General features: G+C 35.9%; 1 protein-coding gene across 1 annotated transcript in view; it reads right to left on the minus strand.

The window, feature by feature from the left end:
• LOC132179000 (uncharacterized) overlaps window positions 1–23,883 on the minus strand; it is a gene marked incomplete at its 3' end in the record, with an annotated part of 49,841 nt that overhangs the window by 8,414 nt on the left and 17,544 nt on the right. The window contains 9 exon segments of the mRNA XM_059591606.1: window positions 1,676–1,789; window positions 2,409–2,488; window positions 2,598–2,643; window positions 3,041–3,087; window positions 3,171–3,233; window positions 3,394–4,446; window positions 7,987–8,051; window positions 8,454–8,535; window positions 11,009–11,078. Of these exon segments, the coding sequence (XP_059447589.1) occupies window positions 1,676–1,789; window positions 2,409–2,488; window positions 2,598–2,643; window positions 3,041–3,087; window positions 3,171–3,233; window positions 3,394–4,446; window positions 7,987–8,051; window positions 8,454–8,535; window positions 11,009–11,078 (1,620 nt within the window).

Here is a 23,883-nt window from a genome sequence, read left to right on the forward strand (position 1 = left end):
AAGTGGCCAATACAACAAGCATACCCGAGATCTATGCCTTGTGCACACAAGTGATTGTTTGTAATGGGAGCAGGACCTAGAAAGTCAGTGGAGGCTCAGCTTTAGATCTAAGTAGTCTATGACAGGATCCTCAAAATATTCTCATAATAATTTCCATAATCATAATGATTGCATATTATTGCATTCTCTTTTTTTAAAGCATTATTATGTAATAATTGCATGATTGCAAGCTTCTCACTAGGTATGTAATTCTGTAATAATTACCTTTCTAGAATAAGTTGCAATCCTCTCTATAAAATGATGTAAATGCTGTATGGCAGTTCAATCAGTGAAAACATCAACATTTGGAGGTTGATCCCCTCGAAGTGATTAATGGGAGAGAAAGAATTGACTGAAGCTTTAAAAATAGTGAGAGGAAGGTGGCGAAGTTAAAGGCCCTCTTATTCAATACCCTTTTTTCAGTGGATGGTTGCCCATGATTGTTTTCATATTTCTAGTTTTTATAACTTTTTTTTAATCTTTTTTTCTTTTTCTGGTTAGGTTTTTCTCTTGTATACTTCTTGTGTACTTGAGTGCATCCTTTTGGTTTTTAATGAATAAGATAAGAATCATCTGTCTTTGTGAACATAAGTAATATTATACAGAATGAGTCAATAATAATAAAATAAAACATTTACTTAAGAGAGACTTATAAAAAGGCCACCCACGATACACACCAAAGAAGTGTTGGGTGAAGACAAGCTTGGTTGGGTTCTTTCCAAGAGATGGTTCTTCGATGTTCGATCTTTCTTCAATGTTCTTCTTCCCCATGCTAGTATTCCATTTCCTTGGAGGAGTACTTGGTGGAATAAGGTTCCCATTAGAGTGTCGATATTTGCTTCGTCAAACGCTTTAGGGAAAATCCTCACCGTGAATAACATAAGAAAGCGACATGTCATAGTGGTTAATTGGTGTCGTATGTGCAAGAGGGATGAGAGTCAGTGGACCACTTTTTGCTACATTTGAGATTGCTACTGCCCTGTGGAATACTATTTTCGGTCTTGTAGGGTTAGCTTGAGTTATGCCTAGAAGAGTGGTCGACCATTTCACTTGCTGGAAAAGGCAATTGGGTAGTATTCAGAATGCTACAGTGTGGAAGATGATTTCGTCTTGCCTAATGTGGTGTCTTTGGAGGAAAAGAAATGACCAGAGTTTTGAACCCAGTGAGTGGACGGTGGTGGAATTAAAGGCTTTTCTTCAAGATACTTACCACCGGGCAGCTGCCTTTGACTTTGATATTTCTAGTTTTCATGTTTTTCTTGATCCTTTTTCTTCTTCTGGTTAATTGTTTCTCTTGTATATTTCTTGTATACTTGGGTTGCACAATTATGCATTTTATTGAAATTGCGTTTACTTATCAAAAAAAATTTCTTCTAACCATCCCAACCAATTAAACTTTTTAAACTAAGAAGCTACCAAAACTAGAAGTTAGACAATTTGTTAGAAAAACCAGAGCTTACACGGGAAGGTTGGATTAAGTTCAAGGAAACATCAAACCTTTCATAAGCTTCGTTTAAAGCTTTTTACAGTAATTCTTGCCTACATAAATTTTGCATGTAAAACACACTCGCTTCATATTTAATGTAATCAAGGATTAAGAAAAATGACTTCATGAGTAGAAAGATAAAGAACTTACTTAGCTAACTGACTAGAGGAAAGCTCAAGAGCAAGAAGGGTGGCCAATGCACCACCTAAACTATGACCAGTCACATACACATGCCATTTGAGCAACGGCTCAGCAAGATCATCTCTGTCACACAAATAAAAAAGGGCATGCTGACATAATTTGGCATGTTAAAAAATAGCCACAATGCATGACAAGAGTGTCTAAGTTATCCAACATAGCCTGAGGAAATATCTATATATCATACTGCTACATGTCTAGCCAAAACAGGAATAGCCTATCCATCTATAAAAAGGATAATCTAAAATTAGTCATAAGAAAAAATTTTACTTTTTTTTTTCTTTTCCTTTCTATGCCAGGCAATAGTTAGTTCTCAGTTGTCAACAATAGTAGTTGAAGATGGTGATCAAGCTAAGAGCTACATGTTCAAACCAAAAACAAATTTGGGGAAAATATGAATAAAAAAACACACATATTGTTTGAAAATATAACATTTTTCTAATATCCAAGATATTATGGCTTATATTAGATCAGAAGCTACTTGAAGCATTTCATGATTTAAAACAATTGAAATATGTCAAACATGTCATGTAAATGAAACTTCAAGAGAACATTTCTGACATGAACGTGAAGTTGAGTAACCTATCAAATTTTTACAATATAAACCATTTAACATATTTCTCTCATGCAACATAAAGATGTTAGCTTTACGCTCAGAATAAAGTTGAATAAGAGAACAACTTACATACAACCAATTGCAAGTTTAATTAGAGAAATTATCCTTGTCCTGACCGAATCATATGCACTTAGAAAACCACTGTGAACCTGAAATAATTAAACCACCATCACTTATACTAAAGTAAACAACAGTCGTAAACACTTGGTGCATCTGATGAATAATTAACACAATTCAATCTACCATTCATTTACATACTTGAATTTCTTGCTTGAAGTCTCCACCTATCCTTTCAGGATTTAGCCTGCATATGTGATATAAGAATCAGCATAAGAAAACATAGATAATAGGTGATACTTTTCATGGAATTACCTCAACAAAAAAAATTGTCAGATAAATCAATCAGAAGCCTCAGGGCTAGGGTAACATTATTACAAAAAAAAAAAAAAAAGATGATTCTGGTAGGAAGAAGCACAACAAGATGTGTTTTCTGCTCTAAATATAACAAGTATTATTCAGCTAATGACAATACCGCAATGGGCAATCTCTCAATTGCAGCCCACATTCACCAATGTAGTAAGGGCACTGTTTTCAAGAAATGCAGACAATAAAACTAGATACATTGACAGAAAAAGGCTCTTAAAAGGAACAAAATTAACAAACCACTTAACAAGTTGTAGCCTGGGTAGATAATATATTACCCAGCAGGAACAAGCATCAGATCAGTTCTCAAGTCCTTCCATCGTGCCTGGAAAAATAAGTAAATGAGCAATTTGAACTGAGAGCCAAATAACCCAACTCCACTAAGGAGAACAACGGGATATAACCTACTTGTTCTGTTCCTCTGAAAGCGACTACTAATCTTCTCCTTGCAGAATCACGCCAAATAGCAACCTGCAACCCCCTATATTTTAGTGATTTACAATATACATTTCTTAAATTCAAATGATGAAATTTCACCACTTATTAGGGTTGAGGTAACATATTCCATTCTATTGAGTTCAGAGAAATATTACAAGAAAAGTGAACTCCCTGCTGAGGAATAAAAGCTCACCTGTGTGTCTGTGGATGCATTGTCTAAGAAACATATTTTCTCAAACTCCGACTTAATAAAACTAGGATGGCCCAGTGAAGTGGCAAGCATTGCCCAAGCTTCCATGGCACTTTCTGCAGTTAAAAAAAGTGCTTTCATCTCCTCAGCTCTCTTTTCATCCACCACTGACCCATTGCTTGAGCTGGAAAGCTTCTCACTTTCGGAATATCCTACTTCATTATTATCTTCCAGTTTGGTAAAAGCCTCTTCTTTTGTTTCACTCTTTCCTTGAGGACGTCCATCCTTCTTTAATTGAGAAACTGTTGCATTAAGAAGCATTAATGCCCCTAAAACAGAATCAGTTTGCCTCGTTATATCCTGTGTCAATTTTTTAATATCTGGTATTGAAGACTGAATTGCGCTAATGCCAAGTGAGCCAATTTTTTTATCAATCTCACTATCTGGACCTTCTGAAGTTGCAAGCCCTGATCCAATATAACCTGCTTCGGCAATTTTTTGTGACTGTAAGCCAATTCTACTTAATAAGTCAAATCCATCCCACTTTAGTGTCTCAGGAACAGAGATACCAAGTTTCTGAACAACATTTTGATTGATAACATCAGCAAAGTCCCTCCAAAAAAGTTTATCTGAATGCACCGAATTGCCAACTGGAGTCACTGGTTCCAAGGCATCTCCATTCTCCATACCACCATTATCTGCACGAAAATCCTCTAATTTGCTCTCTTCGTTGTAGCCTGTGCCGTTAAAAGATCCTTCTGAATCTTTATCCATTTGTGAAGCCATGTCTGACACGATAGAATCATTTACCTTCCCCAGTCCTCCTGAGTCATACTTGTCAATACTTGAAAACTGACCCTTCCAAAGCTTTGCATCATTGAATGCCTTCAATTGCGCAAAAGCATATTTTACGAACTGACTTGCTTGTACAGACTCAGAGCCCACAACCATTTTCAGAGCAGACTCAAAACCTTGTTTCCGAAGAAATTCCAGAAGAAAAGGGACCTTCCACCATTTTTTATCCTCATCAATTTCATCGAAAGTTTTGTACTTAACCTGAAACCTCACCATTATCAAGGATAAGCTAGAGAAATATTAAGTAAAGCTTACGGGGTCACAAAAACAGCAGATGAAGGCTAAAGAGTAAGATCAACGAAGAAGATCCTCATTCAGCATTTAATTATATGGTAAGTAAAACAATTGTTTTGATAAGACTGAGCTTGAAGAAGTTCCAAAAATGTTTGGAAATCTCCTCCTGCGTGGGGTTTTCTTTGGCGGGGTTTTTCGGGCCAAGTCCCACAGTGCAGGTTAATTCTCATCCCTCACCTGAAGTGTTGGTTGCTTCATCATCGGCTCTAGTTGTAAAGGAAGATGGGATGGAAGGAGTTTTTCCCATCCCTTTGGGTGGTTGCTCCTCCGTCACTCCAGCTGCTGACAAGGGTGAGGATTTCAGGTTGACTGGTTTGATCCAATCTCAGAAGTGGCTGGAAGGCTTTGGTCCGTCTTCGGTGATAGTTGTGTGGAATCTAGGAGACGATTTTTGGGATGGGGAGGACGGAGACTTCCCTTACCCTTTGGGTGCTTTTCCCCCCGCCATGCCCTTGGATTGGGATTTGGATTGTGATAAGGATGTTTGTCCTATGGTGGGGGTCTCGTGTGAGGGGTTTAAGGATTCGACTTTGGCGCCCCTATCAGCCATTGAAGAGAAGTAAAGAGCGCGCATTCTAAGACAGTTGAAGGGAGCTATTGAACTTAGAATGCTCCACTAACTATGACATTGCATGCACATCCTCTTGGTGTGGGAAAAGCAAGGCTCACATGCTTGCGTGGGCTGATTCAACTTAAGCTTATTCATCCACAACAACCAAGAATATGCCTGGAAATCTATCCTCCAATGCAGCATAAACACAGCAATTATCGTACCAGAATTGAACCACCATCACCAACCCCCCCCATATTTCGCAACTGTGACCCACCTCCAAACCATTTCCCTAGCAATGCTTGATTAAAGGGTTTCAGTTTGTGAATAGCCAATCCAACAGCCTTTATCTGAGACCATTTCACATTCTAATCAACTAAATGATATTTAATTCATCTACTAATAAAAAAAAAATTGATATTTAATTCATCCCTAATGCCTCCAACAAGAAATCCCTTTTGTAACTTCTCCAAACTCTTGGCTACTTAAACAGGAATATTTATAAAAAATAAAAATAAAAAAATATAAAATGTAAAGTAAAAAATATTAAAAAAAAAAAAACCCCTCCAAATTATCAGTCATTTTCGATTTAACCCCCTAATATTTTAAAAGTGATAAAATAGTTTCCCAAACTACCAAATAATTCAATTTGACCACTCTGTTAGTCATTACCGTCAAATAGAATAAAAAATTTAAAACTACGTCATTTCGGTAAGGTTAAGTTACTAAAATGCCATTTTGAGAAAAAAATATATATATTTTTAAAACAAGCAAACAAAACGGCGCCGTTTTGCTTTAAATTAGGTTTCCTTATCCTTCCCGCCGTTTTGGTTAGTGGTAGGAATTAAAACAAAAATCCCCTACCACGCCGCCCAGCAGCTATTCTCCCTCGTGACAACCTGCAAATTTTTTAGGGTTCTCTTACTCAACCCATTAAACTCAAACTGCCCAACCTCCATGCGAAAGCATAAAACCTTCTCATTGCCCCCTAAAAAATTTGCAGGTTGTCGTGAGGGGATTGCTCTCTGTTTTCTCTATGGGGGTTGGGGAGAGAGGGGATTGCTCTCTGTTTTCTCTCTCTCTTTTCTCACATTTCGCTTTCTTTCTTTCTTTCTTTTCCTCCTTTTTCTTTCTCCTGTTTTGGGGTTCTTTTTGTTTTCCGGCTTTCTTTTCATCTCAAACAGGTCACACCTCCTAAATTCTCCATCTATGGCTTTCCCACTTGCTCAATGCTCTGTTTTGTGATGTTTCATTGCAGAGCACCACACTGGCCATGGCCATGGCCATTGGTAACAAAAACGGTGTCGTTGTTAGTAATGAAGTGAATATGAATCAGAAATGAAATGGGTTTCTTTCTTTAATCCTCTTCTTGGCCTCCTGCATATTTAAATAATATAAAGAAAATGGTTTTTGTGGTGTGAGCATGCATGCCCACAAAGAAAATTATTTACACAAATAATTTGTGTAACTAATGGCTTGGGTAAGGGAATCCTAAAAAAATTGCAGGTTGTCGTGAGGGAGAAGAGCTGTTGGGCGGTGGGGTAGGGGATTTTTGTTTTAATTCCTACCACTAACCAAGACGGTTAGGGTAAGGGAACCCTAATTTCAAGCAAAACGGCGCCGTTTTGCTTGGTTGTTTTTTTTTTTAAAAAAAAAAAAAGAATTCATAAAAAGGCATTTTAGTAACTCACCTGTAACAAAGCGACGTTGTTTTGCATTTTCCATCCAAATTGATGGTGTTGACTAACGGAGTGGCCAAAATGCAACTATTTGGTAGTTTGGGGGCTACTTTATCACTTTTGGAACATTAGAGAGCTAAATCGAAAACGGCTGGTAGTTTGGGGGGCTTTTTTATATTTTTTCCAAAAATAAAAAAATAAAACCAGGAAATAAGGATAATGGGCAGAGTGCTTTTGATCAGTGTCACTCTCCCACCTCTTGAAATATACAATTCTTTCACTTTGCTAATCTCTTCTCCACCTTCAAATAGTAGCACCCTACGCATATTTGTTAGGAGATAAAGCAGTTATGAAGTTTTTACCAAAAGCACATTAATATACATAGTTGAACACAACTCTACTCCAAAAGCCTAAGCTAATAGGCTAAGGTCCACTTTAAGTATATTAAGCACTCTTTTTTTTTATATTTTCTCAATGTGGGACACAACACTCACAAGTGCACTCACAACAATCTCCCCCTCACTTGTTAGTCTCTTCACATTGACCCAACTTCCCATCGCTTGTGATCTTTTTACATTTCCAAGAGTATCTCAAGTCAAGAGTTGCGGATGGAGACACAACTCTAAACCCGAGTTACCCGAGTTGCGGGTGGAGACACAACTCTAAACCCGACGTGTCCAGACACCCGTCTCAGGAAGGTAACCATGGCTCTAATACCATTTGTTGAGAGATAAAGCGGTTACAGAGTTTTTACAAAGAGGACATTAATATACATAGTTGAACGCAACTCTAGCCCAAAAGCCTAAGCTAATGGACTAAGGTCCACTTTAGGTATATTAAGCACTATTTTCTTTTATATTTTCTCAATGTGGGACATAACACTCACAAGTGCACTCACAACAATATCAAATCAATAGTATGTCTTTCACACTGTAAGTCAAAAGGCACTATGTCATCCAAATATAACCAAATATTTTAGGTTTATAAGAACTTCTTCAGCTTTTTTTTTTTTTTTTTTTTTTTTTTCTCTCTCTTTTGCAGTATGGACCCTGATCAAACTAAGTTTGCATTCTCCTAACAATAAGAAAGGTATTTGAAAGTCCTTTGTGCTTTCAATGAGATTGATTTACTTACTAAAAAAAGGGGTATTTGAAAGTCCTTCTGGCCCCTAGAACTGATAACTTACTGTAAATTTTCTTGTGTACCATGGAAACTTACCTCCAGCTGTATCTTTCCACCACCACCAATTCCTTCCAACTCCACTATTATTTCATGTGAATTGCCTAGCAAAGGACATGTTTGTTGTTAGATCGTATTAGAAGGAAATTTTGCAGCCTTGCATCCAACTAACTTGCTGAACATTGGTAAGCTTGTTATCAAAGAAATTGAGTATTTTTGTTCTCGTAACAAAAGAAAAAAAAAAAAAAGTGTAAATATCTATAATATTTTTTAATTGTACAACAATTTCGGACAAAAATATGACTTGTCTGAAAAAAGAAAGTTTAAATATCTATAATATTTTTAATTGACTGTTCAAGTGATTACACAACTACAATAAGGAACATAACACATTTTCTAAACATTGGGATGCACAATTCCAACCCAATTAATTAAACAATAGGGCGAGATTGACAATATATTAATTCTAACCATCAACATATGCCAGTGTTAGGTTAGATTCTCACCATCACAGAGGCAATCCAGACTAATGCCCGCATTACCCATGCGCTTATGTGGAGTAACAAGGTTTGCATCCCAAGCTGCAACCTAAATTTTTAACACCAGAAGTTAGAAAACAAGAAGCAAAGTTGTGAAGTAACTACACAGGTAAACTTCAACAACAATATAATCGTAAAATACATTCTTTTGACTACTTAATCAAAGCCTAAACTTATAACTCATGTACACATGACATAGTTTCCCTGTGCGTGTATAATGACATAATGTATTCATCAAATTTATAAGGTGATTCATATTTCTCTAACAAGTACCACAATATGATAATGATAATGATAATGAGGGTGATTATGACAGTTACGAAATTGCAGATTTTTAATTCATATCCTGTCCCAAGTTGTATGTCTACCTTAGAAAATCCAACTCTTTAACGGGACATTACTTAATACATCGTCTTCAAAATAGAAAGTGTTTTTTTTTTTTTTTGGTTGGGGAGAGCCAAAATAAAAATAAATAAATAAAAATTTGTTGATTACCAAAATTACCTTCCTTCATTTGAACTCAATTAAAGCAAACAGAAAAAGAGTACTTAATAGTTTTCAAAATAAATGGTAAGAGGTAACTCCCCCGTTGTTGATCATGATCAAATTAATGCAGCAAAATTCATATGATTACTGTCTCCTCAAAATTATATATATAAAACTCTGCTCCTCAATTGTGCAGTTCCTATTTTAATTCTACAGCATCTTATAAATTACTTCATCCAAGCAGGATCCTCAAGTTTGACCATCCCATACGCATATAAAGCGAGCAGTGAAGCTGATATTAAGACCGTACCCCCATTCTTGATGTTATAAAATATTGGATATCAGATGTAATGAACAGGCCAATAAGTCTCTGTTCAAAGATGACTTCTCAAGAATAGTTGCTCCATTTAAGCTTGAAACTTTTAACGTTATGTGAACAATATACAACATAGTACAAGAGACACATATGCAAACAAATAATGCAAATCTGATAAGAGGAAATTACATTCAGACATGTTAATGTCAAATTTAACCCAACATTTTAAACAAAAAATTAAAAAAATAAATAAAAAATGCACTACTAAGCTACTCAATAGGGATAACCACTAGCCAAATCAGTTGGTCTAACAGTTTTTGTTCAAGAAAATAGAAGTGAATTAGTAAATTACCTTAGAATAGAGGCCAAACCCGGTTTGCAAGATAGGTATTCTGAATGGAATTTAAATTATCTGATATGAAGATTCAAGACAAATTTCACAGGAAAAAACAAAGGTGTAGAACTAGAATTTCGAGTTTTGACACAGTATTTTCTAGAGATGAAAAAGAAACTTAGGCCTCGTTTAATTTGCGGAATAGACCCGGGAAAGGAATAGCTAATCCTACGGTATAGCTATTCCTTTGTTTGGTTACACACTATTTCTGGGAATAGTTTATACTCATAGAACTACTAATCTCACACACACAGGATTAGTTAAGCCACTAATCTAATCCTTAAGGAATGGAATACATTTTTCAAAAATACCCATATAATTTTTTATTTGTGAGGACCACCCCCGAGACGTCTGGGGGTGGTGCAACCACCCCCGGAGCTCCTTTGGGGTGGTCGCAGCCACCCCGCGGGTCGTCGGGGGTGGCCGCGAAGTGGCAGCTTCTGTGGGTGGCCGACCACCCCAATTTATTTCAGGTTTTTTTTTTTTTTAATATGAGTTTTTTTTAAAAAATGGTTTTTTCGTAATTTTGATTTAATTCCAATTTTTGCATGTGTGTTGTTACCAAACTATGGAATATGAATAACTATTTTATTTTATACTCTTCTATTCTCAGTAGTAGCTATTCTTTTTCCAATGGACTACATATTTCGCGAACCAAACAAAACCTTGGTTTTAATTTTTATTAGGAAACACATCAAGAATGGGTCACTTAAAAGACAGAAACTTTTGTCTAAGGATAACAAATACTAAAATACGTTTCTTTCATCCCTCTGAAGTTTCAAAGATGAACTATAACAAAATAACTCAACGGCCTGAAATGAGTAACTCAATTGCATCAAATTAAGGATGATATATATGGGAGATTCTCATCAGGCAAAAACAGGAATTATGTAAAAAAATTCTATTACTAGGCTTCAAATATTAAGAAATGCTAAAAGAATATATGTTTTCTATCACTTTTTATAAGGAAAAATCTTTAGATTTTGTTCCTATATGATCAATTGCTGTAATTTTGTCATTCTTTTCCAAGAGAACAGCTTAAAAGAGGAAGAACTGTTAGTTACAAAGAATCTTTGATGATTTTTTTGATAACGTAAAACTCATTTCTGTAATTCTGTCATCCTTTTTCAGACAACCACTTAAAAGAAAGAAACACTCCACTTTTTTTGAGTGGTTACTCTGTCACCTCTAATTTTCACATGTTTAAGACACTCGCTAAAAAGAAAGGGAATAATTATAAGAAAAAAATATTGGTGGAGAGTTAGATATGTAGTCAAGTGCATTTTATATGGGTAAATAATATTATCAATGAGCACGGATACAAACCTGGAGAAGTTTTGTTGGAGGCTGCTTGATATTAAAAGTGAAGTCTTCATTCCATGTAGGCTCTTTTGTCCTGTAATCATGTAATACTTGAAGATATAATCAAACGTAAGTAAGCGTTCAATCCAAAGTAGTCTTCCACGACTTTCCTACATCTGTTAAATTTGACATTTATGTCCCATGAGTTACAACTCATGAAACATGTATTTCAACTCAAGGCTCTAATTATTACAATATTCTTACACATTCGAAGGAGTGACAAATGTGAAGAGCTAGTTTGATTCTTCTGTCAATAGTTAAGAATGTACTCCCATCTACAAGTTGATTTTACAAAGCCACAAGCGCCCTTACAAATTTCTGATAAGCAATAGCAAATGAGTAAAATATAGTAATTATACAAGCTTCAAAATTCCTCCGGTTCCTTCACCATCACCAAGTGAAAGGGTAAAAATATTTTTGTTTTTATAAGTGAAAATTCTAAATCGACTCCAATTATCACCTACTCACACGTCTAGGTGATTCACAAATATTATGCGGAATAAGATCTAACCTAACAGTAAATAATCAACCAAATACAGATATGTAATGAAAATCAAGAACACAGATATTTGGTTACGAAGAGGAAACCATTTAGAGAACTCTCTAAATGTAAAACCTCTCCGGGGCAGCCAAACCCAGGAAATCAATCCACTATAAGAAGAATAAGGAATACAAGAAGAATTACAAAACCTTTGCAATTTACTCTTCCTTGTACACGACAAGCGACCCACTTGACTTCTACCGCAGTAGCCCTTTCCAGAACATCTGGCACAATTCTTCTATAAGATTTCCTTTCACCGGAACTCCGATTGGCTTCACGTATTTAATCCCTTCTCAAATAATCTAGAACAATATCTCTCTCTAAGCTCTCTGATTTTGCTCTCCAAAAATACGTACATCTAAATGTAGCAAAATCGTGTTTAAATAGAAAATAAGCCTAATAAGTCAGCCAGGTCCGGACCCTGCAGATCTGAGGTCCGGACATGCCTCATAAAATGCACTTTCGGGAACTGGGGTCCGGACCCGGGGAATTGAGGTCCGGACCCTGCTTGAAAATCAAGTTTCTGGAAATGGGGTCCGGACCCGGCTTCTGGAGGTCCGGACCCGGACTGTCCAGTCTTCATCAACAACTCCGATCGATGGGCGTTTGTGGTCCGATTGAGCTGAAATTTTGCAGGGACGTTCATAACACATGAATCTACATTATGAACGGTGGAGATTGGATTCTGAGCATTCTATATCAGTGTTTGAGCCGTGAACAGTAGCATCTGCATTTTGGAACTGAATTAAGCCAACACAAGAACTAACAAACTCCCCCTTTGGCAATTCAGTGACAAAACCAAAATGTCGAGCCAATCCCATCATCTCCCCATATTTACTCCCCCTTTTTGTCACAGAATGACAAAAGGTCTTCATGTTTCCTGAAACACTTCACAAAATACATCAAGGCATATGTGGAACAAGAAGACATAAATAAAACTCATGAAAAAAAAAATGATGCGTGATTATAAAGAAACATCAGCAAAACTCCCCCTCAATGTATGACTCAATTAACAACAGGAAACTGGAAATGCAAAGCATGTTTCTCCCCCTTTAAAAGTTAAATGAACACACATGATAACACATCAATGACTCATGTATTGCACAATGAATATCCAAAAGCTTTCCTTTTTTTTTCTTTTTTTTTCTTTTTTTTTTTTTTAAAAAAAAAACAAAACACCAAAGAAAACTTGTATAGATAAGCAATAGATCATGCATGCTCGTATGAATATCTGAACAATTCGGAGTGATCAACAAGCTACACTTACACCGTAAATGTACCATATGCATGACACAACCTTGGTCTGTGAATGCAGTCAAGTAGGCAATAATCAGAAATCTCATGTGATGGTGTAGTGTGTGAGTACTCCCATTAACTAAGATTTCATCAATGAAAGGTAAATCTAGGCAGACATTTTGTAAAGGAAGACCAGCAGTCTGATTCAAATCACAGTAAAACCTTATAATGTTAGGACCTAGATTCCCTCATCCGATACACTCCCCCTGAGACTGATCATTTTCTTTTACCATGTCCTTTAGTAATCATCTATTTCCGCAATGATTTGATCACTGATTCTTTCTTTAGGGACAGACAGAAGCAAAATGAAATCATCTGAGCTTATTTTATGCCCTTTTTTTTTTTTTTTGGAAAATGGTGGAATTTTTAGGAGCTAGGTTCAACTAACGAGTTGGTCAAGTGGCAAGATTCTACACTGCCTATCTTCCAAACAAAATGTTTTCTCCAAATTTCCAAACATATAACAAAAATCTAAACCTAATGGGGGCAAAAAGTGCACAATTTCGAACATGAGAAAAACTGACTCTTACTCCTTTAACAGTCTTTAGAAAAAACAAGGTATATCAGAAACATATGGAGCAATAGATGTAAATTGCAGAAATATTGACCCCACTCATATGTAAAATATTCATTTGAGCACAAGACATGAGAAACTGAGTATCTAACAATTAAAACAATCTAAAAGAATAAAAAATAATCAAAGAAAATAAAAACAAAGCAAACAAAAATTAAGAAAAAATTACCCTAGAACAGCTATAGACAAATATCAATATGCTCAATTTCTAGGCATGGTCTATGTGCCCACCTAATCTAGGTGAGTCCATTACCACTCCCCCTCAATGGGTGAATGGTATTAATCTTCTTGACCCAAACTTTCTTCACATCAGGGACAAGTGTGTGACTCTTATCCAAGACATCTAACCGTGTTACTAGGTTTCTCATCATGTTGAATAATTTCTCATAACTATTTCTAGAATGGAAATATTCTCTTTTAGGCCCATGATTGTTAAGCTGAAAACACTTAGGACGAATATGTCCAATCTTACCACAGTTATGACACGTAGGAATAAACCTTTGAGAAGGTTGGTTCCTTAACATGTGCATACTTCTCGACTTAGAACTAGACATATAAGAATCAGTTAGAGTTCCCTTACCTTTTCCACCATTGGAAATTTGAGGAGAAATTACCTTCTTTTCAGCCAAGCTATCTTCTTTGTTCACTGGTTTCACAAAAATCATCTTTGAAGAAGAAGCAACATTAGTAGATAAAATAGCAGATTTATCAAAACCCAATCCAGTTCTATCAAACGAATGTTTCTGATTATGTAGCATTTGATTTAGCTTTTCACTAGAGAATTTTGTTAAATGATTCTTTGATTCATTCAGTTCATTCTCAAAGAATTTCACTTTGGCAATTAGCATTTGATTTTCAGACATCAAAGTATTATGAGTAGCAAGAGAATCAGTTAAGGTGACAGAAAGTTGATCATTTTCAAGATTAACCTCATTGAGTTTCTTCAATTGCTGCTTATTCAGCTTTTTCAGTTTAGTGTATTCCACAAAGAGATTATTATAAGCATTTTGCAAATCATCTTCTTCTTCCGAATCATTATCGGACACACCTTGTTTGTCTTGAGAATTACACTCACTATTCTCATGCTCACTCTCATAACTAACTCCAAATGCTAAGTAATTAACTCCTTGTTCAGCATCGTCCTTGTCTGACTCATCACTTTGAGTCACATTAAATGCCTTGCCATTTGACTTTCTCAAGTTAGCATAGTCAACACGAATGTGCCCATGTCCTCCACATTCGTGACACTTGATACCTCTAGGTGACTTTCCTTTCTCAACATTCTCATTTCTAGATTTCTCATAAAATTGTGAATTGCTATTTCTAAAATTTCCTTTCTTGGCTCTAAAGAATTTCCTAAACTTCTTAGCAAACATAGCAATTTCTTCCTCATTTCCAGAATCCTCATCAGATGAACCACAAGAGTCAACCTTAACATTTTTTTGCCTTAAGAGCAATATTTTTGGTGTTCTTGTGTTTAGGAAGAATTAGCTCAAAGGTCTGAAGGGAACCTACAAGTTCTTCTACTCTCATAGTATCTAAGTCCTTGCTCTGTTGTATAGCAGCAATTTGGGGAATAAACCTCTCAGGCAAAGATCTTAAGATTTTTTTCACCACTTTAGCATCATCCATTTTCTTTCCCAAATTAATGGTAGAGTTTCTAATGGCACTAAGCTTTGAATAGAATTCATCAAAAGTTTCATCTTCCTGCATTCTAATCTCCTCAAACTGAGAAACCAACATTTGAATTTTTGAAGTTCTAACAACCTTAGTTCCTTCATGTGTGATTTCTAAAGTTTCCCAAGCTTCCTTAGCTATTTCACATCTAGAAATTCTAGAAAATTCCTCATTTGAAACAGAGATGTAAATAGCATTTATAGCTTTGTCATTCGCAGTAGCATTATTCTTTTCCTCCGTTGTCCATTCAGCTATTGCTTTTATCTGGACGTGTCCATCCAGATTCAACAATATGCCAAACATTAATGGATTTAAAATAAGCTCTCATACGAATTTTCCAAAGCGTATAATTTGTTCCGTCAAAGACGGAAGAGAATTAGGAGCAACCGTAGAGACATTTGATATGGAGTCTCGGATCACACTCAGGAAATAAATCCTTCACAGAGTGAACCCGCTCTGATACCAATTGAAAATTCTAAAACGACTCCAAACGACACCTATTCAAATGTCTAGGTGATTCACAAATATTAAGCGGAATAAGATCTAACCTAACAATCAATAATCAACCAAATACAGATATGTAATGAAAATCAAGAACACAGATATTTGGTTACGAAGAGGAAACCATTTAGAGAACTCTCTAAATGTAAAACCTCTCCGGGGCAGCCAAACCCAGGAAATCAATCCACTATAAGAAGAATAAGGAATACAAGAAGAATTACAAAACCTTTGCAATTTACTCTTCCTTGTACACGACAAGCGACCCACTTGACTTCTACCGCAGTAGCCCTTTCCAGAACATCTGGCACAATTCTTCTATAAGATTTCCTTTCACCGGAACTCCGATTGGCTTCACGTATTTAATCCCTTCTCAAATAAGCTAGAACAATATCTCTCTCTAAGCTCTCTAATTTTGCTCTCCAAAATACGTACATATAAATGTAGCAAAATCGTGTTTAAATAGAAAATAACCCTAATAAGTCAGCCAGGTCCGGTCCGGACCCTGCAGATCTGAGGTCCGGACATGCCTCATAAAATGCACTTTCGGGAACTGGGGTCCGGACCCGGGGAATTGAGGTCCGGACCCTGCTTGAAAAATCAAGTTTCTGGAAATGGGGTCCGGACCCGACTTCTGGAGGTCCGGACCCGGGCTGTCCAGTCTTCATCAACAACTCCGATCGATGGGCGTTTGTGGTCCGATTGAGCTGAAATTTTGCAGGGACGTTCATAACACATGAATCTACATTATGAACGGTGGAGATTGGATTCTGAGCATTCTATATCAGTGTTTGAGCCCATGAGTAGTAGCCTCTGCATTTTGGAACTGAATTAAGCCAACACAAGAACTAATAAACTCCCCCTTTGGCAATTCGGTGACAAAACCAAAATGCCGAGCCAATCCCATCATCTCCCCATATTTACTCCCCCTTTTTGTCGCAGAATGACAAAAGGTCTTCATGTTTCCTGAAACACTTCACAAAATACATCAAGGCATATGTGGAACAAGAAGACATAAATAAAACTCATGAAAAAAATGATGCGTGATTATAAAGAAACATCAACAAAACTCCCCCTCAATGTATGACTCAATTAACAACAGGAAACTGGAAAGGCAAAGCATGTTTCTCCCCCTTTAAAAGTTAAATGAACACACATGATAACACATCAATGACTCATGTATTGCACAATGAATATCCAAAAGCTTTCCTTTATTTTTTATTTTTTATTTTTATTTATTTTTTTTTTAAAAAAAAAACAAAACACCAAAGAAAACTTGTATAGATAAGCAATAGATCATGCATGCTCGTATGAATATCTGAACAATTCGGAGTGATCAACAAGCTACACTTGCACCGTAAATGTACCATATGCATGACACAACCTTGGTCTGTGAATGCAGTCAAGTAGGCAATAATCAGAAATCTCATGTGATGGTGTAGTGTGTGAGTACTCCCATTAACTAAGATTTCATCAATGAAAGGTAAATCTAGGCAGACATTTTGTAAAGGAAGACCAGCAGTCTGATTCAAACCACAGTAAAACCTTATAATGTTAGGACCTAGATTCCCTCATCCGATACACTCCCCCTGAGACTGATCATTTTCTTTTACCATGTCCTTTAGTAATCATCTATTTCCGCAATGATTTGATCACTGATTCTTTCTTTAGGGACAGACAGAAGCAAAACTAAGTCATTTGAGCTTATTTTATTTTTTATTTTTTTTTTTTTTTTTTTTTTTTTGGAAAATGTTGGAATTTTTTGGAGCTAGGTTCAACTAACGAGTTGGTCAAGTGGATAGAACTGACACAACCTATCTTCCAAGCAAAATGTTTGCTCCAAATTCCCAAACACATAACAAAAATCTAAACCTAATGGGGGCAAAAAGTGCACAATTTCGAACATGAGAAAAACTGACTCTTACTCCTTTAACAGTCTTCAGAAAAACAAGGTTTATCAGAAACATATGGAGCAATAGATGTAAATTGCAGAAATATTGACCCCACTCATATGTAAAATATTCATTTGAGCACAAGACATGAGAAACTGAGTATCTAACAATTAAAACAATCTAAAAGAATAAAAAATAATCAAAGAAAATAAAAACAAAGCAAACAAAAATTAAGAAAAAAAATGCCCTAGAACAGCTATAGACAAATATCAATATGCTCAATTTCTAGGCATGGTCTATGTGCCCACCTAATCTAGGTGAGTCCATTACCACTCCCCCTCAATGGGTGAATGGTATTAATCTTCTTGACCCAAACTTTCTTCACATCAGGGACAACTGTGTGACTCTTATCCAAGACATCTAACCGTGTTACTACGTCTCTCATCATGTTGAATAATTTCTCATAACTATTTCTAGAATGGAAATATTCTCTTTTAGGCTCATGACTGTTAAGCTGAAAACACTTAGGACGAATATGTCCAATCTTACCACAGTTATGACACGTAGGAATAAACCTTTGAGAAGGTTGGTTCCTTAACATGTGCATACTTCTCGACTTAGAACTAGACATATAGGAATCAGTTAGAGTTCCCTTACCTTTTCCATCTTTGGAAATTTGAGGAGAAATTACCTTCTTTTCAGCCAAGCTATCTTCTTTGTTCACTGGTTTCACAAAAATCATCTTTGAAGAAGAAGCAACATTAGTAGATAAAATAGCAGATTTATCAAAACCCAATCCAGTTCTATCAAACGAATGTTTCTGATTATGTAGCATTTGATTTAGCTTTTCACTAGAGAATTTTGTTAAATGATTCTTTGATTCATTCAGTTCATTCTCTAAGGATTTCACTTTGGCAATTAGCATTTGATTTTCAGACATCAAAGTATTATGAGTAGCAAGAGAATCAGTTAAGGTGACAGAAAGTTGATCATTTTCAAGATTAACCTCATTGAGTTTCTTCAATTGCTGCTTATTCAGCTTTTTCAGTTTAGTGTATTCCACAAAGAGATTATTATAAGCATTTTGCAAATCATCTTCTTCTTCCGAATCATTATCGGACACACCTTGTTTGTCTTGAGAATTACACTCACTATTCTCATGCTCACTCTCATAACTAACTCCAAATGCTAAGTAATTAACTCCTTGTTCAGCATCGTCCTTGTCTGACTCATCACTTTGAGTCACATTAAATGCCTTGCCATTTGACTTTCTCAAGTTAGCACAGTCAACACGAATGTGCCCATGTCCTCCACATTCGTGACACTTGATACCTCTAGGTGACTTTCCTTTCTCAACATTCTCATTTCTAGATTTCTCAGAAAATTGTGAATTGCTATTTCTAAAATTTCCTTTCTTGGCTCTAAAGAATTTCCTAAACTTCTTAGCAAACATAGCAATTTCTTCCTCATTTCCAGAATCCTCATCAGATGAACCACAAGAGTCAACCTTAACATTTTTTGCCTTAAGAGCAATATTTTTGGTGTTCTTGTGTTTAGGAAGAATTAGCTCAAAGGTCTGAAGGGAACCTACAAGTTCTTCTACTCTCATAGTATCTAAGTCCTTGCTCTGTTGTATAGCAGCAATTTGGGGAATAAACCTCTCAGGCAAAGATCTTAAGATTTTTTTCACCACTTTAGCATCATCCATTTTCTTTCCCAAATTAATGGTAGAGTTTCTAATGGCACTAAGCTTTGAATAGAATTCATCAAAAGTTTCATCTTCCTGCATTCTAATCTCCTCAAACTGAGAAACCAACATTTGAATTTTTGAAGTTCTAACAACCTTAGTTCCTTCATGTGTGATTTCTAAAGTTTCCCAAGCTTCCTTAGCTATTTCACATCTAGAAATTCTAGAAAATTCCTCATTTGAAACAGAGATGTAAATAGCATTTATAGCTTTGTCATTCGCAGTAGCATTATTCTTTTCCTCCGTTGTCCATTCAGCAATTGCTTTTCTGGACGTGTCCATCCAGATTCAACAATATGCCAAACATTAATGGATTTAAAATAAGCTCTCATACGAATTTTCCAAAGCGTATAATTTGTTCCGTCAAAGACGGGAAGAGAATTAGGAGCAACCGTAAGAGACATTTGATATGGAGTCTCGGATCACACTCAGGAAATAAATCCTTCACAGAGTGAACCCGCTCTGATACCAATTGAAAATTCTAAAACGACTCCAAACGACACCTATTCAAATGTCTAGGTGATTCACAAATATTAAGCGGAATAAGATCTAACCTAACAATCAATAATCAACCAAATACAGATATGTAATGAAAATCAAGAACACAGATATTTGGTTACGAAGAGGAAACCATTTAGAGAACTCTCTAAATGTAAAACCTCTCCGGGGCAGCCAAACCCAGGAAATCAATCCACTATAAGAAGAATAAGGAATACAAGAAGAATTACAAAACCTTTGCAATTTACTCTTCCTTGTACACGACAAGCGACTCACTTGACTTCTACCGCAGTAGCCCTTTCCAGAACATCTGGCACAATTCTTCTATAAGATTTCCTTTCACCGGAACTCCGATTGGCTTCACGTATTTAATCCCTTCTCAAATAATCTAGAACAATATCTCTCTCTAAGCTCTCTGATTTTGCTCTCCAAAAATACGTACATCTAAATGTAGCAAAATCGTGTTTAAATAGAAAATAACCTAATAAGTCAGCCAGGTCCGGACCCTGCAGATCTGAGGTCCGGACATGCCTCATAAAATGCACTTTCGGGAACTGGGGTCCGGACCCGGGGAATTGAGGTCCGGACCCTGCTTGAAAAATCAAGTTTCTGGAAATAAGGTCCGGACCCGGCTTCTGGAGGTCCGGACCCGGACTGTCCAGTCTTCATCAACAACTCCGATCGATGGGCGTTTGTGGTCCGATTGAGCTGAAATTTTGCAGGGACGTTCATAACACATGAATCTACATTATGAACGGTGGAGATTGGATTCTGAGCATTCTATATCAGTGTTTGAGCTGTGAACAGTAGCATCTGCATTTTGGAACTGAATTAAGCCAACACAAGAACTAACAATTATTATTATTATTATTTGGGGTACATTACAAATTTTCAGTAGTTTAGGAGGGACATTGATACAATTTTTAGTTTAGGAGGAGGGAAACCACATTAATATTGGAAGGATAACAACATGGTTCATAGAATTACTCAAAAAAATTTGCAATGTTTTTTCAATGGAGATTTTATGAAATTATAAATTTATCCTCAACTAATTAGAATAATAGAAGAAAAAAAAAACACTTACATTGGGTGGCCGGCCACTTGAACTTGGGGGCAGTCACCGACTCGTCCACCCTCAAGCCAGTTGGAAGGGGTGACCGTACCACCCCCAACGAGCCCGACGTGGTTTTTTTTTTTTTTTTTTTAAGAATTTTTAAGATAAATTTATAAGTTCATAATCATGATCTTGTCAGAAAAAATGGTTACAATCTGTATGAAGGAAGTTACTTGGCTTCTTTTTTTTTTCCAAGGAAGTTACTTGTTACACAAGCATACACAAACAATTAGTTGTGACTTTTAAAGTTGTAAAAAATTATTTGTGACTACCTCAACTTACAGGCATTAATTTAACAATTTTTTATTAAATTTTTTTTTAGAACTTGTAAAAGTCACAACTAATTAATAAAAAATTCTAAAAAATTGTTAAATGTCAAAACGCGTGGAAGTTTATATGGTAGATCTAGATTGTTAAATGTCAAAACACGTAGAAGTTTATATATATCAAATTTTTTTATTAATTTTTTATATGGTAGATCTAGATTCGTCTAAGCTAAGCATCGATGTGATGGACTTAGGGTTTAGGGCTATTTTTGTCTTGTTATTTTTGTCTAAGCTAAGCGGTGCGGATGTCACATCAGCATCTCCATGTTTAGATAGTGAATAATTGCAAACGAGATACTTCGGAATTGACATAAGGCCTGGTACCAGCCCTAGTGTAGCTTGGGTACCACAGCTTTGGGAGTGAGAGATGTGAGAGTGCTTGCAAATGTTTCAGAAAATAAGGACAATGTAATTCTTTTTCATTATTTTAGATTTAAATTTTTGTTAAAATATTTATCAAATAAACAAATAAAGTTTTTCCGGAGTTTTCTTTGAGAACTTAGGTAGAGTTGAGCAATTGTAAATTTCATGAAAATTGTAAATTTTAGGAAAAACTTTAAAAAATCTCCCTCAACTTTTACGCGTTTGGAAATTAGTTCCTCATATTCAAAGATTCTCAATTTAGAATATCAAATTTTAAATTTTTTGCAATGTCCCCCATATGTTAGAATTTTCAGTTAAATCTTGTCAAAATTTTCAAAATACTCTTGTTTTTTTTTTTTTTGTTTTTTTCATAATAAAATTGCAAAGATTCAGGCATAAGTATATTTGCAAATTCCATTAAATCTGCACTAATGTCTTAATCTTTGCCATTTTTATTTTATTTTTTATAATAAAAAATGGGTATTTTAGGACTTTTGACCGCATTTAACGGAAAATTCTAATAAATGAGGGATATTGCAAAAAACTGAAAATTCGATACCATTAAATTAAGAGTTTTTGAACATTAAGGTGTAATGTCAAAACGCGTAGAAGTTTTTGGGAGTTTTATGAAATTTGCCATCAAATTTAAAATTTCTCTAAAACTTAGGTTGCATTGAACAACTTGAAAAATGCTAATTATTAAAAACATGAGATGTTATCGAGGCAGTCAAAAACATTTCTCCCAAAAAAAACTTCTTCGTCATTTTTAAAAAGACGCTTAATATATATATTCCCAAAAAAGTGGGATCCCAATATATAGGAGAGGTCCACGATCAAGTTGGACCCAAACTTTTTCTTCTAGATTGAAATACATTGTTGTGTCATGTTATGTTGTTTACAGTGATTGCTTCAATGGGATCAATGGGTGATGTCCGAAGCCTATATCTCATCTTGTGCTGTATTGCCATTCTTATATACAATTTTTTTTTTCTTTTTTACTTTTTTTGGTGGGGGGGAGTTTCAAAAACCCCCACCAAATGAGGTCTGAGTCTTTATAGTTTAATGCTTAGAAAGAAAAAAGAAAGAAAAAAAAAAGTCTCTATAGTTTTCTATTGTAATAATCAAATCGAATCAAAGAAAAATGGTTTCTAAAGTTGCCAAAACTTGATTGGCATGGTTCTTTAAGGACTCTTTTTGACACGATAACGTCAAGTCGAATTATGACTTTCACCATGCATGATTGCTAGTAAAGTTGGTGTTATTTTGGATTTTAAGCATTGATAATTCAATTCAATTTGAAATTTGTTAGTGTGACATATTTTCATGTACGTTGTTTTCTTTTTTCTTAAGGGAAATTTTCTTCGTATCAATAAATAAATTCAAGTTAAAGCATCTTCATTACCAATAATAATGTAATGGATAAAAATAAGATAATCTTCTATCCAAATATTCTCTTTTTTTGAACATGAAAACTGAATCTTCCATTTAAAGAAATCAAAGAGAAAGAGCAAATTGCTCTCCCAAAACAGTATCACAAATACAGTCAAGAATTTCATTCAACCAAACCCTATTTATGACATGTAGTAGTGCCATTCTTGCTAGCTTGTGTGCTGCCATATTAGCCTCCCTCTTAACATGATTAACCAGCCATCCATGAAAAAATTGCAATAGCCCACGTGTATCTTCCACAATGTGTCCATAGCAGCTCCCATTCCATCGAGGTCAGTTCTTTTACCACCGTCAAAACATCACCCTCTGGCAAAATATTTGTAGCTCCCATTTCCTTGCTGAATTGCATTGCATAAAAACCCGCCACGTCCTCTGCTGCTGTAGGATCAAGTAAACTCCTTCTCGACATACACTTTGTTGCCTTTACTCGGCTAGTTGCATCTCTAATTACCATGCTGAAGCCCATTATTTCGTGCTTCTTATCAAAGGCAGCGTCCCAGTTGAGTTTTAGCCAATCCACAGGTGGTGTTACCCACCGTTGTAACGACTTACTTGCATTCTCTGGAGCAAAATTACTCCCCGCCTGGTTGACAAGTGTGAATTCTTCTAAGGAATTTGCTGCATCCCGCACCAAAACATTGGGATCCACGAACTGCCCCTCATGAACCCAATGATTTCTACGAAACCAAATCTTTTGCGCAGGCCATACAAACCATGCAAATTGCCCATCATCACATGTACGAGAGAGGTCCACCGCTAGTTGCAGGAAATTTGTACTCAACGAGACAAATCTCCCCAAACATCCATTGATGAAGGACATTCCAAAAGGATGTGGTAGACAGTTTCCACCTCTCGTCCACATAA

This window comes from Corylus avellana, chromosome ca4, assembly GCF_901000735.1.
Source record: "Corylus avellana chromosome ca4, CavTom2PMs-1.0".
NCBI lineage: Eukaryota > Viridiplantae > Streptophyta > Magnoliopsida > Fagales > Betulaceae > Corylus > Corylus avellana.